The sequence below is a fragment of the Ascaphus truei genome, chromosome 5, assembly GCF_040206685.1.
Source record: "Ascaphus truei isolate aAscTru1 chromosome 5, aAscTru1.hap1, whole genome shotgun sequence".
NCBI classification, from domain to species: Eukaryota; Metazoa; Chordata; class Amphibia; order Anura; family Ascaphidae; genus Ascaphus; species Ascaphus truei.
The window spans coordinates 116,670,203-116,685,931 of NC_134487.1; the positions used below are offsets into that span (position 1 = coordinate 116,670,203).

Sequence of the window (15,729 nt, forward strand, 5' to 3'; positions counted from 1 at the left end):
TTGCTGTTCAGGACGTGCTGACAGGCGCGAGTGTACTTAAAGTGAGTGTCCTTAAAGCAGGGTATGCCTGTATATTGTCATTAGTTCCAGATGGCTATCTACTAGCCATGTGCACCTTTATTTCACATCAGAAGGAATGGCGACCATGTTGCTTAGGTATCATATAAAGATGCATAGTTGCTCCAATACTTCTAACTTTTCATATTCAAATAGTTTAATCATTCACCTAATTAAAGACAGACCCGGTAATGGGTAGAAACAGCTAGCAGTACAAGTCCAACTACTGTTTACCAACAAATCAACTTATGACAGATTTGAACTGATACCTAAAGTTTGCCATAATGAAACAGTAAATTACTGTAAATACATCTGTCAAAAGTTTTGAACTGAAAATACAGCACTGCTACATCATGCTGCTTTTTTTTAAAAACAATACCTTTAGTTTTGTAGATGTGCAGGTACATAATTCCTTTCCTTTGGCATTCTGTTCGGTTTTTCTTTGTGCTCACACTCTTTGTGGTTTTTGTTGCTCATATTTAATGTTATACGATCAGGAGCCATTGTTGTCTTTAAAAAAACTAACCATGGAGCTATGACTACAAAATCATTGATAGAGATTACCACAATTTCTTACCTGTACTGTACTTCTAGAAATGTAATGGAGTGGTTGTGAAGTTTGCAAATTATTGTATCTTATTTAAGTTGCACATAAAATGTGCTAATACTTAATGGGGAACTCATTGAACTCATTGAACACATTGAGGTCGGATACATCAAACTGCAGTAGCCTAAAAATGCGGTATTATTGGTCAAAAAAGGGAGGTTTTTTTAATAGTGCAATACATTAACATGCACCTCCAAAAACACCGGACTCGTCATTTTTATCAGACTCGTTAAAAATATTGGATTTGGTCAAAAGTAATCATAATACCGCATTTTTTGGTTCGAAAATTTATCGGAATGGGATTAATGCTAGAAATAATGCTAGTTTTTTTATCACCTACTCCAGGCTGATGTTATCCCTGTCTTTCCTATGTATGTAATGGAAAATATATTGCCCGTTATAAAGCACACATAGGCAAGATAAGCTAAACCCACCTGAAATAGGTGATAAAATATTACTTTTCATACTAATTTTAATTTCATATTAATCCCTTAGTAACCAAAGTGGTCAACTAGTCATAGGTTTCAATGACTAGCTGGCCACATTGATTGTCACTGTGGCTATGTACACCCTCTGAATTTGTACCTTGATAGCTACATTGGCAAGCAATGGTAGCCTGTAATAACTGTAGTCACTTGCAGTGACTACAGAATCTCCAATAGGTCAAAAAGTTCCAATGTGCAATCCGTAACTCACTCTTATCCCCTGAGAAAGTTACGGATTGTGTAACGAAATGCATCCTGCCTTTTTGACCTATTAGGGATTCTGTAGTCCCTGCAAGTGACATCACCAGGAACGCCCAGCATTAAACTGTTTGGAGGTTACAGCTGAAACTCCAGCTCTGTTGACGTACAGATGCAGTAGCCGTTATTTGAACAAATCACAGAGCCGTTTTCGTGTGCGCTGCTGTACTCCACATGGTATTCACGCTGCCAGGCACCCCTGTGTTTACCGTGGTTGATCTGTTTTAATTTAATGGTTTCGATTTCTTTGGGTGGTATTCTTCGCGTATCCGCCAGGTGGCAGAAATTAACGAATTGTAATGTGTAGAGTACTGTGCTACTGTGTCAATTTGCTGGTGTTTCAAAACCAGATAAAAACCAAGTCTACCACAGTGGTCCATTGTGAATCGACCGCGGTCCTTGAAGACGCTGAACACGTTATAAAATGTCGGCGTTTCATAATAAAAACGTATAAAACTCAATGTACTTCTGGAGAAATGGGGACACCACTTCCCTCAGCGACGCTACTCAGACTAGATCAGGCACAAATGCAATGTTGGGACGTATATACAACGCAATGTAAATGAAATCCCACGTAGCCACACTCTATAATACAGTGGTATCCGTACCTTCTCTAACCTCTTCACTGAGGAACACTTTGCAAGAAGAAACCAGAACAAATCAATGCATGACTCATTGTTGGTGTGTGGGATCCTGGCGCTGTCAGCGTGCTCCTACCAAGGTGCTGGCAAAGAACAAATGGAGAGAAGAAGGCGGTGCAGCTGCCTACGTCAGTCAAACAGAACCCGAATCCTCTGTATCAGCAAACTATAGATTTATTGGCACATTTAAACAGCAAAAAACGTTCACTCTGACATGTTTCATGCGAGGGATCGCAATTTATCAAAGAGCCTGTCCCCGTTTATTCTCGACAATTATAAAACTCAATGCTCTGCACTTTTTTCAACATTCCTACACTATCCTTGCACAATTGCTGACTGGACTGGACTCCATGTGTACATCGTACACGTATAAAAAACCTGTCTGTAGTTATGCATTTGTAATATGTTCTGCAATTAATGCTGCAGCAGATAACATGGCGACTGTAGCAGAAATATATGAATATTTCATTTCGAACTATGATTTTTACAAATGTTTACCTGACGTTCGTGGCCCGTCTCTCACACCTCCCTCCTGGGGCATATTTAAGTTTCCTGGGGCCTATTTAAGGCCCTGCTGGTGGGCAGAACGGCCTGTTCACCGAGACAATTCCCACCCACCTATCTCCTTACGTGTAGTGCAGTACAATCATATTATCAATCGACAGCGAAATGTTAGCAGTACCATTGTATTCCCTGTCATCTGTACACGTTTTATTGTATGTGTTATTGTTGCTTTGTTCTGTTACAGTGTGAAGAGTTGATACTTTGTTGAATATTAAAGGAACGAAGTTCCAAGCAAGAGTGGTCGTTGACCAGTTTTGCCTTTGTCGCGGCGGCTCTTGGGGGTAGGTGCTTGTTCTTGCCAGACTGGGAGCTGGGCGGTTTGAGCCTGGTGGGAGTACGGGTGGACGGGGTCATTTAGACATGACTTTGAGAGCCCGCTCGCGAAGGGGACACGAGGTCAGCGGTTCAAGGGCTGACTGACCGTTTCCTCCCCCTCCTGTCAAAGGAGCACTCTGGCAGGTAGTGGCATTTACCCCTGTTAGGTTTTTGTATAAATAAATAGCCGTGGCCATTTATACCACCAGTTTCGGTTTCCTGTCTTTATTTATACATTCCATGTGGGTACGGGGTAGGGGGGAGAAGGGAGCCTCCCTGGTCATATCAAAGCACCAAAACATTCACAAATGAAAGTATGGCGTTTAGAAGTGTAATTTCCTATACATTGGGTGAGCATACAGACAACAAAATGTTTTCTTTTAATAAACTATTTTCTTTTAGGATTGAAAATGATCATTACATTGTATTACAATGATTTTTGTTTGACAGTAAGCATGATACATAACCTAAACTCTAACAGGTGAGAGGCCCTTAAGGAAGAAAGTGAGGTAGCTCTGAGGACCAGCAGAGTACAGCAGAGTAAGGGCTCTGTAGTATATATTAATAAATAAGATGTGTCATCACCATAGCAACTGACTTGTCACCTAAAACAAATTTGGATTTATAAGAGGCTAAGCATGGTCATACATACAAATATACAATGCTTGCATTTGGCTTTCCCAGAAAACCAAAATAAGCAGATCATTCTCACTTTGTAATAACATCACTGTTTTCAGCTTCTGGCATCATGCATAAAGTACCAGAAATATAGTAATGATAATTTTAATATAATCACACACCTTCTCCCCCAACATCAGGATGTCTCTTTATTTCATTCTTACTGCAGCCATGGGTCTCCAAAACCTACGGAGGCAATCCGTCCCAAATACATTAAAAAAAAAACTTGTGATGTTTACAGAACATCTTAAAGCCCATCTTAGTACGATATTGTGATATTCCTCAACATCATAAGGATATAGTAAAGTTTGAGACTTTTTTTGGATTAACGTTGAAATCCCCTTATATCCAAAGTTACTGTTTTCGGGCATGTTCTTAAAAGTAACAAGACGGTAGGCATATTACTTCAATTTGGTTTTCAATAAGAAAACATAACTTTATAAGCCCTTTTGTAATAATATTGTATATAATCTTTTTGTACTTCAGTACTTTATATACTCCTTTTGCTATCCTGTACTGCTTTCAGGACACCTCAGAAGTTCTAGCGTCCTTCAGTAATCATCTTTTGTTTCTAAGGGGAACAGAGACATACCATGGTATTTCACATACTAAACTTTAATGGCCGATGCCATGTAGTAATCTAGATACTTATTCAATATTGTGGTAAAACCTTAGATTACTAGTACATTAATGCCAATCATTTCCCTTAGAAAATTAAAATCTTGGACATCCTTAAAAAATGTATTCTGCTGTTGTCCGATCAGCAAGATGCATTAGTGCAGCACTTACTGTACAGTATGTGTGTATCACCTCAGCTTGGCTGTTGCCATGAGCTAAAGATAGAGTTCCTGTAGGTTAGCATTCAGGAAATTAGCAACTGATCCAGACTCTAGTGCAGTGACACTTTGATGTGGTTCCTTTGTACTAATTGCATTTTTGGAGGATCCTCAAATCCATTAATGATGTCATTATTGGTGTCTGGTTCTTATTCAGTAAAATTAATCTCTTTTCAGATTTGCTGAACTCAAAGAAAAACTGTTATATTGACTGTCATTTATAGAACACGTGAAATAAAATCCATGAATTCAAGAAATATGTTAATAGTTGCCACAATAATCTGTCTAAGCACATACTGACTTAGTAATAGTGTATATTATCACTTATTAATAAGTGATAAAACAAAATTGTATTTTTCTTGATATGCACATTTTGGCATTCACAAAGAGAATAGTTGACATATAGAATAATTCACATGCTTTATTCACTTCACTTAATGAAAGTTAGAGCTACTGTACATTAGTGTTCTGTAGCTTGCATTGTTAAAGTCCAGATAACTGTGTTTCATATGTTTTGTATTTCTAGGTGTGTTGATGGAAGCACATTGCTACATGTTGCTGCCTACTTTGGGGAATACAGTGTTATTGAGGTTGGTGATAGTCATTTCTAATGTACGCTTCTCTAAACTTTGTAATGTCTTCACTCATTGAGACAGAATAAGCTTTCCAGGTGAGAATGAGTAATTTTGTCTTGTTGATATACTGTACCACATGTTTTTACTTTTATGGTTTGCAACTCAGCTCTATACCCAGAATTGTACATAGCCACGGTGAACACGGTGAACAGCCTCTTGTAGAGTCCTTTGGATTCTCTTCCAGGAGTTTTGAAAAATGTTTACCCTGGAATCTGCTGTCGGGACTCCGGAGGGGCTAGCAGATATAGGGAGGTGGGCTGGGTGAAAACCGTAGTTTATAAAGAAGGGTGACGCCTGGGTGAACTCATTCCGAAGTGAATTGTGAGCGAATTCGGCCCATGGGAGTAGTTCGGTCCAATTATCTTGTGCGTCGGAGATGAAACATCGGAGGTATTGCTCAAGAGATTGATTTGTTCTCTCCATCTAGTAAACTGGCTGAGCTGAGGGGATTAATGCAGCAGGAGTTTCTGCTTCATAATGGGACTCCTGCTGCATTAATCCTACTGGGCCACCACTAGTCTAATAGCTACACAGAGAGATCAGAGAGAAGCAGTCACTCTTTCTGTCTCCCCGCACAGCTCTTACAGCAGATTGCGCTATTTTTCTGCGTGGAGACACCGAGGGGCTGCTTCTCTCTGTGCAGATTAACACTGCAGGAGTTCTAATCAGAAGCAGGGAACCCTGCTGTGTTAATCCTTATGGGAAATTCCCTTTGCGCTGAGCCGTGATTGTGCTTGGGCCACAGTCCGCTTACTCCAAGTGACGCACGGAGGAACTTGTATCGCACCACATCTGTATTTGTGTTATTTCTTATCCACACTCCTCACAGTTGGGAGATGAAAACTGTTTTGGTTACTTCCTCTGTTTCATTTTCAGACACTTTTGCAGTTACAGCTTGATGTAGATATATTGGACTACAGAGGAGCCACACCTTTGCAACGATCTAGAGATGTGAAAACAATGCAGGTACTTCATCCCTTTAATATAAAGATAAGCAGCCTAAACAAGCAAATAAACTAAGAGAAAGTAAAAATAACGATAGATTTTGCAACACACAATATATATTTGTTGACCTTTGCCTTTGAGAGCAAATGTCCCTAAAGAACCAGAGGAGCCAGACACAAATAACTCAGTGATTGAAAAATAACGGGGCCTTTTAATTAAAGTGGGCTAGTGCCAATTTAGCAATACCGCACGAAAAGTACTATTGACTTAAATAGCACTTTCCATGTGTCTTAGTGCTGAATTGGCACTATCACGCTTTGTTGGGTAAACCCAAATGACCACTTTTAATTCATATCAGATTTTTTAAGTGGAAGTTTTTGTGAGAAGAATGTATGAGTGATGGTTTTGGGAGTGCTGGGAGTAGACGCTGGTACATAACATGTCAAAAGAAAAATGTGACAAGTTTCCAGGAAAGTTAACACAACTAATTGCCATTCTCATACAGTTATGGTCTTTATTTTTATGTAGACTGTATAATGTACATTAAACTGTATCGTTTTTAAAGAGCAGCTATAGGACCATGAGCAAGTAGACTCACTACTGCTGATGATTGTCTTTCTTCATTACAGCTGCAACATCACATTATTACACGGTGTTAGCAACTAAGGAGAATTTGTGTCACATAGTTATAATAAACTAGGTCATATTGTTGTCCTCAAGGCCAGTTCTCTTGTATCACTGTGATATTCATGTACATTTATTCATTGTCCAGAGCTTTACCAATATATATTAAAGTTACACTCAAAAAGATTTATAAGAATAATACATAGGAAATTTAAATCCTAATTTGCACTATTATGTTTAATTTTAATCCCATCATTTTTATCCAACGCTTGCTTCTTTGTGTTGTAATGCATTCTTAACACATTCAGTGCAGATACATCAGGGGCAAAAAGCCCAACATTATTTAACTTTTTCAATGAGACCTGTATAGAATAGTCCCTTAAAGTTAAACGTCTCCTGAAGGAGGAGGAGAGAATAATGTCTATTGGGGCCTGATTCTGTTAGCACCAAAGCAAACTCTCATTCAAGTCAATTAGAGTTTTCGCCCGGTCATGGTCAACTGAGCACTTTGAAACTTACAGAAGCTACAGTAACCTTTAGAGAGTCACTTATCAGGCTCTCCTGATAAAGGCAAACTTGGTTTAAAACGTACTAGATTTATTAAACAAGAAAACCCCATTGGTTTCAAATTTAATGTTTTCCCTTAATAAATCTAGTGCAGTTTTTGTCACAGCTGTGGACCCAGGATACTTTGATAAGTAGACCTCTTGGAGTCCACAATTCAATTACATTGTTGAGGTATAATGTATAGATATATACAGTAAAGAACTGTCCGCTCAACCCTAATACCTAAATATTAATGGTTGAAGGTGGTGCATGGGAGACAAATAGTATACAGCAAAGTAATTGGTCTCTTAGTATAATGTATAGAGTAGGAGTGGCCAACTCCAGTCCTCAAGGGCCAACAATGGGTGAGGTTTGCAGGAAATCTCCAGTTCAACACAGGTTGCTCAGTTAAAGACTGAGTCACTGATTGAGTCACCTGTGCTGAAGCAGGGATATCCTGCAAACTTGACCAGTTGGTGGCCCTTGAGGACTGGATTTGGCCACTCCTGGTATAGGGCTTCTGCAAAGTAAATGACTGTAAAGCAGATTATACTTTTGTTTCACTGCATACTGGTATAGCAATAACTCTACCCCGAATACACGTATCTGTCACTGTGACAATGTAACAGGCTGCAGCATTGTCTTTCCTAAAATTGTTTGCAATTATAATATTTACATAATTATAACTGCTGCACTACGGGAAACCAATCAACGTCTCCATATCTTTCATTACAAACTTGGAAGGTTTTTGATGTGTTGCTACACAGATGCAGTGAAATGTTTGCAAGTTTCCCAAATGTAAAATCTGCAGCTATAATTTTAGCGGTAATAAATGAACAATTCCTCCCAAATACAAACATCTTTAGAAAATGATAATAGTTGGACAATGAATAAATGTCTATGCAGTTTAATGCTATGCCAGATTTATTTGTAACTAGAGAATGATGCTGGTGTTTAGTGATTTTGCAAAGCACCAGCTCAATTGAATCATCATATTTGTGCATGTGAATGTTTCCTGTTCACTACCATATGTGTTTTGTTGTCAAATAAATGTTTCAATCCTTTTCAAATGTGAGAAACTTTTAGAAAAAAATTTGAGCTCTTTAAAACGCCAGTGCTACTTGGCAACACAAAGTAATAGTTGTTAAAAGAAAGCACTCGGTAAGATAACGCCTTCTCTGCCCACAAAAAAAGTTAACAACTACAATAAGCAGCATCACTCATGCTGAAGCGAGGAACAATGCTGCAGCAGCTCCTGGTTGTTGAGATCAGGACTAAGCCAGAAAATGATGGTGGTCATTATTATTTTTTTATATATAGTATGGCTGATTACGATTACCAAGGTGTTCTTAAATCGATATAGAACAAAAACATTGAGATATGGATCAATTGCTGGGATTTACTGTGCTTGGATAAGTAGTATCAGAGCTTGATCTGGCGCTAACTGTAATTGAGTTGTGACTGGGTGGGCTGGCCTGGGGGGCAGGAGGGCAATTGCCCCCCAGGCCGGTCTGATTTGAAAGATTAGGGCTGGCAGCGCCAAGGAAGATAGGAAACTGCAGTTACCGATCAGGCCATAGAGGGAGCTTGTGAGCAGCCAAGTGGCTGCCTGGTATTTGGGCCGGTAGGGTATTTTTGCCCCCAAGTTAAAAATCTGCCAGCCTGGCTCTGTAAAATGTGTACTGCTGCGGCCGAGTTTATTCGAGCATTTGCCCGTTCTCGGCCGCAGCAGTAAACTGGCGCGCGCCGGAGGGTGCCGGGCGCGCGCCGAAGCAGCGGAAGAGCGCCCTCCGATCGGGGCGCTCTCCCTCCCGCTGCCGGGTCCGCCGGGTCCCCCGGAACCCCCTGCCGCCGTCCCCCACATCGCGCGACACCAGGGCTCCCTGGGGGAGCCCTGTACGCGCGTGCAGGGGGCGCAGGCTCCCGATGACGCGTGACCGCGCGTCGGTGACGCGCGGCACGCCGAGGGGCGGCCACTAGCAAGCCGGGAAATCTCCCGGCTTGCGGAACCGGCCACACTTTAATAAATCGTGTCGGTAGTGTATGTTTCAGAGCTTGGTGAATCCATCTCCCAAACAATGTTTTTCATATAATATATATATATATATATATATATATATATATATATATATATATATATATATGAGAAAAATAAGTAGCGCCACCAGTGAACTAGTGAATGATAAATTAATATATATATATAATCAATTATGTAATGGTGAAGTAGTCCCAAAAAAGAAAAACTTATATAAACAGTGAAAAACAAAGTATATTATACTCTAATTACATGTGACAAAATGGTGCTATATAAAAAAAATGAAATAAATATGTTGAACCCAAAAATACATTTAAAAGAAAGTCCAAACCCTAAATAAAGTCCTGATGAATAAATCAAAAAGTACACAGTCCAGGGGTCCAAGGCTGCTCTCAGATGGAAAAACCACCTCCAATGGGAATTCTATAGAAACGAAAAGAAAACAGAGAGTGCACGCCCCATAGTGTAATCTAGTACATTTAATAACAAATAGGGAATAGGAGAGGGATTAAAAACACTCACAAAGTGAATATAAAAAACACGCAATTTGTGATAATAATCAGCACCACGAGGCAAACACCGTCCAGGGTCACGTAGACAGTCAAAAGGATTAACCACCGGTTACCAGGAACAGTTCATAGGTTGCCGCAGAAGATGTTCCATGAATCCACTTTCAATAAGCAAACGAGCTGGCCTCAGTAATACAACATGCGCGCTTCAGCCGTAAAGCGCTCCCGTGCGTAGTGACGTAATGTCGTAATGTCCCTATATTATATACTATATATTTATATTTAAATACCCCATTGAAAAACAAAATAATTTTCTCCTCCTTGTTTTTAATATACTATTAAGTATCAAAATATTTGTGAATCATGCACAAGTGAACAAAAAATATATATTTTAATGAAAACATACATTTTTTCCTATTAATTTTCCAGTTGTTACTAAACCATGGTGCTGATATAAACTGGAGGGATGACGATGGCAATACTGCTCTTCATATGGTTTGCTATGGTGAGCCGGGAATGTCGGCCAGAATGGACTGTTTGCAGCTTTTGGTAATTACTTGTAAATGGAAACAAAAAAAAAATGCGTGAACACTAGCAGAATTTATTGGAGTATATAATGCTAAAATTATTTGACTTTATTACTCTAACATACCATTATATTTCTGTAGCAGACTAAAAATAATACCGGAATAATGCTTTATTTTTTACTTTTAATTGTGTATTTACATCCCATATGTACATTCTAAAAAAGGCAATCTTTTCTGCTTCTCACAAACCATGAAATCTAGGAAAATCTGATGCTTGGTGTGATACATTGATGTATTTAAAATAACTCCTTGCATCATTTTAATGCTGCAGGGAATTGATCTATCAAACGGCACAACTGGGCAAACCCAAGGCAAATCATTGTCTCCAGATTTATCAAACAAAACAATCCTATTAATATGAATGTACATTTTTTCTTTGCTAAATCTGGTAAATCTGTTTGTTTGCTCCAGGATGGCTGCCTGTAAACTTTAATACAGTGCTTGGACAGTATGTATGTATATCTTTATTTATATAGCGCCATCAGTGTACATAGCACTTCACAGCAGTAATATACATGGCATAATAATATACAGTAACACATAATGGGAACAAGGGCTTTAAGACATAAAATTAACAGTAGGAAAGGGAATCCCTGCCCGAAGAGCTTCCAATCGAAGTGGTAATTGGGGAGAATTTACAGAGACAGTAGGAGGGTGTTCTTGTAAGTGCGTCTGCAAGGGGTCAAGGTTAGTGCATACTGTATGAGATGCAAACTCAAAGTGTCTTGGTGCACAGTCCTCCGTGTGCTTGTTACGAGGAAATCATGCTGACAATAATTTGGACATCAGCAAGTTAGCCAATATGACATAATTTGTTAAATCAATTAAAGTATATAGAGGTACACATATTAATTATAGAGTGCTGACATTAGTTGCTCTCAATCTAGTATTGCAAATCAGTATATTGTCTAAACTTAGAATGTAACAAAGTTGTCACTTCACTTTGCTGCAAGAACAGGATCTACTATGGTTCTTTCACCTTATACAGAGGTAAAAGGAAAGGTTCACAGTGTAGTGTAGGACCTGCATTATTGGTTATACCTTGACGTGGTACTGTATGCAGGCTTATGACGCTTTGGCCAAAGGGTTTAACCAAATAACCAAGTAATTATTATTATTGAAGTATTTAAAATTTATACTTATTACCATACATGTTTATTCATGACGTGGTGGGTGTAGGAGTTTGAGCTAGCTGGGAATGTGTGTGTGAATAATTAGAGATGTATGAAACTTTCACACAAGTTCACAAAATTGGTGAATTTTGGACGTTTTTGTTGTGAACATTATCAAAAATTCACCAAACTTTATTATTCTTTATTAACGATATTAATTTAATATAGTTTTTGTGAGTGCAGTGGATTGGCTCGTGTTTTCTTTGTGTTTCTTTACTATTTCTGGAGAAATTACCACTAGCATCACACCTTTACTACTATATGATTCCCCAAAGGGATCTCTACTTATACATGTAATGTTTGTGAGATATGACGCCATTTGGCTGTTACCATGAGTGAAGTAGGTTACCTATTTTTGCTGATCTGTAAGAGTATAGGGACATTAATTTAATATGGAGTTTGTCTGTAAGGCAAATTGGGTAATATAGAACACTTTTGACATGATACCTGCATAAAAATGTGTTTTTTAGTAGCAACCTTTTTTGTGTATATAGTTTCGACTGCAATTTTTATCGCTACAAATTGTCTTCTGTTTTCAGATTGTGTTGGACTGCTAATCTCATTCTTTAATAAATAAATCCCTATGTCTCAACGTCTTCCTGTTCCTGCTTAATAATGAAAACTGAATGAATCTCTTCTTATACTTTGGGTGAATGTCAAATCAGCCTTTATCACATACACGCTAGTTTCAACCAATTATAATTTTATACATACAGTTGTATACATATTAAGAAAAAGCTCTTAAATTCTTATTTTTTGCTTTCTACAGTTGTCTGTTTGCATGCTATGTGCCTGAGATCTTTAAAATGAGGTGTTTGTGCCTAACTCCCATCAGTAACAAATTCAAAAGATTGAGAAGCAAAACTGACATACAGTATGGGACATGTAAAAGAATCCAAGCTATATTAAAAAGTAACTTCAGAACTTTACACTACTGTATATAGTGTGCTACTTGTCATAGGTTATGTATCAGAAGAGCAACATACATTTTATACCATCATTTAAAAAAGCAGAGGCAGACTATAGCAATTGCAACCCCCAAAAACATATTCTGTGACATTTATTAATTTTGAGAATGCAAATTATGAGTTTCATGCTGCTGTGCAGATTTAGAACAATTTAGACAAATTGGCTTTTCACTCAAGTAGGTAAGATACTCATAGAGCAATAAGGGGAAAAAGTGTTTTTGATCATTTAGGCCCATATTTCCTAAGCAGTCTTCTGTGTAAGACACCTTATTGTGCAAGAAGACACATTATAGTCAGTCCATTTTCTTGTATAGATTGTGAGGTGTCTTCCAGCGCATGGAGGTGTCTTATGGCAGAAGGCTGCTTAGTGAATATGGCCATAAATGCTTTATCTGACATCACTGGTAACCAACAAAAAAATATTTAAATGTATGGCTAGGTAAGGATATCTAACGGTTAACTGCAAAACTTTTTTTTTTGTTGCAAGAACATAGTGCTCAAGTGACAAAAGCCATCAGGTACATTTAGAAGAATTTGACATGCAAAAATCTTTTTATTTCATAATATTCATAAAATACATGACTGGAGCACACTTACTGTAATTATAATACCCGGTGAGACAAAATGACTAGAATACAGAGCTACTAGCACATTATCTATCACAGTGCAGTTCATTCAAAGAAGCACTTACTCTGTGGTCTACCAATGGTAGATTTTAAGAGTCTTCTAATTTACCAGGCTTGCTGGTACAATAATCATTTTCACTGTTAGTTTCCACTGTGACAGACTTCATTATAATCATTTCATTACAAAACAGTACAGTACAGTAGTGCAGTGGGTTACGAAGTGCTGCTGTGTCACTCTTAAACAGCTGCAAAGAAATCACAGTGGAGGAAGCTAAATATAGAGCCCATAATGTCAGACAGAAGGGGTTTTTTTTATTTGAGCTTAAAGCACAGTAAGTACTATGGCTAGCAATAAGCATAGGTCAGATTTTTACTTTAAACTAAATGGCTGCAGTGATCTTAACATGCAAGCTAAATACTACAGCTTCTGTGGGTTTTTTTTTAAACAATTGTTCTCCCCCTGCAGAAATGTTTCACAGTACCTAAATAAGTAAGCCACAGTTTGAATGATTTGTAAACCTAGAACTGTAAACTTCTGTAATGTAAATCATAATGAGATAAGTCATATTATTGCTGTTATTATTTCGTATTGTTTGGATTGCTATTACATTGACTTCATGATACTGTAGCACTGTGGTAGGTTAACAAGACTAGATTATACATTGAGTTGCCTAAATGAATGAATTGAAACATTATCAATTCACACACTCCATTCTAGCAGGTGAAGTGATTTAACTATTTCCTCGGTAGAAGTGACTCAATCACTGCAGGTGGCTTCAGTATTTTTGAATTCAACATGTCAACCATCATAAAGTCTTAGGAAACGGAAATTGAGTAGATAAGACTTTGATTTTACATTACAGAATAATGTCCATTTGTACTGTCCTCCAGATCAGGGGTACTCAACTCCTATCCTCAAGGCCCCCCAACAGGTCAGGTTTTCAGGATATCCCTTCTTCCGTACAGGTGGCGTAATCAGTCCCTGCTTCAGCACAGGTGGCTCAATCAGGTGGCTCAGATTGAACCACCTGTGCTGAAGCTGGGATATCCTGGAAATTTGACCTGTTGGGGAGGGGGTTGCTTGAGGACTGGAGTTGAGCGCCCCCCCCTCTCTAGATGATGTTACAGTGATGCATGGGCAGAGCACAGCAAAAAAACACAATATTGCAATTTAAAAACATCAGTGTTGTTGGTCCAGCTGCATTAGTGTGTCTGTGTGTCCTTAACACTTCTTTTTTGATGATACTTTCATGTAAGGTTCTGTGAGCCTACACCCTCTACAACTCAATTTGTCGTTTTGTTCTCCAATGCAACTATAATACACATCACTGCGAAATACTCAAAGAACTAGATTGGTCATCACTCGAGTCTAGGCGCAAAGTTCACCTTTCCTGTCTTGCCTTCAAATTCTTTATGGGCAAGCTACCCAGCTACCTGAACAAGCTCCTCACCCCTACCACATGCAGCACCTATCACCTGAGATCAGACTCCAAAAGACTGTTCATGGTCCCAAGGCTCAACAAAGTATCCGGCCGCTCCTCCTTCTCTTACCGTGCACCCCAAAACTGGAACAACCTACAAGAGACTCTCACAGCCACCACCAGTCTAAGTTCTTTCAAATCTAAGGCTGTCACACATTTTAATCTGGTCTGTAACTGTTTCATACGCCCATAATACAAATTATCTTTAACTGTGCATGCAATGTCTTGTATATAATGTATACCCTGCTCATTATGTAACTGTATTTGTAAACATGTATTATTTGTCTTAACTCTGTGCCCAGGACATACTTGAAAACGAGAGGTAACTCTCAATGTATTACTTCCTGGTAAAATATTTTATAAATAAATAGTACATTTGACGGTGTATTGTCACGTTGCAAGAACCAAAAAATATTGGAATATTGTCCAGGAAGGACAATAAATAAGAGCATGCGGTAAATAGAAAAAAGCTTGTTACAACAGCAAACGTACCAGTTTAATTAGACAAACCTATTTGTTTAGTTGAACTACTACCCTCTTCTTTATACATCTAGCAGATCAGATAAGGACAATGTTCATGACATTTTTTAAGATGTCAACCAAAGTTTTTTTTATAAAAGTTTATACTCCTGTGGAGTTTGCAATTTCGCCACCTGAGGGATGTTGGAGAGATTCTTAATGCCTGGCAAATATTTACATGTTTGCAAAATGTTTGTGAGCGGCAAAAGTCTGATATTTCAAGACAGAAAAGTAAAGCTTCTCTCTCTGGACACTGCAACAGGAAGCGCCTCGGGTGCACGCCCAGCACCAAATGGTGCAATCAGCAGCAATATAAGTCTTCTTCCAAGGTAATAACAGAGCCACACGCCAGAGGTCTTGAACAAAATTGGCAATTTATTGAATAGAAATAAACGTTTCGGTCCACAACTTGGACCTTTGTCAAGATGTTAGTGTGTCACATAAACATCCCTTATATACCTATTTCGGTGATAATAAAATACCTGTGCAGTAGTCGTCATCACGCAATCACTTATGCTGAAGTCATTACGTTTTCTACTCAAACATATGGTAACCTAGCGACAGCACTTATATTTCCTGCCAGACCAACCACAGATCAGCAATAAAAGAATACAACAGAGGAAGAGATCATTAGGTTCATC

The 15,729-nt window shown here is 38.5% G+C and overlaps 1 protein-coding gene across 3 annotated transcripts in view; it reads left to right on the forward strand.

Moving 5' to 3' along the window:
- The window catches only part of LOC142495268 (uncharacterized), a 228,965-nt gene that overhangs the window by 193,299 nt on the left and 19,937 nt on the right, over positions 1-15,729 (forward strand). For 2 of the 3 annotated variants that reach the window (XM_075600499.1, XM_075600501.1), the window contains 3 exons: positions 4,968-5,031; positions 5,953-6,042; positions 10,165-10,284. In XM_075600499.1, the coding sequence (XP_075456614.1) occupies positions 4,968-5,031; positions 5,953-6,042; positions 10,165-10,284 (274 nt within the window). The remainder of the gene's footprint in view (positions 1-4,967; positions 5,032-5,952; positions 6,043-10,164; positions 10,285-15,729) is intronic. The other variant, XM_075600500.1, reaches the window with a different exon arrangement.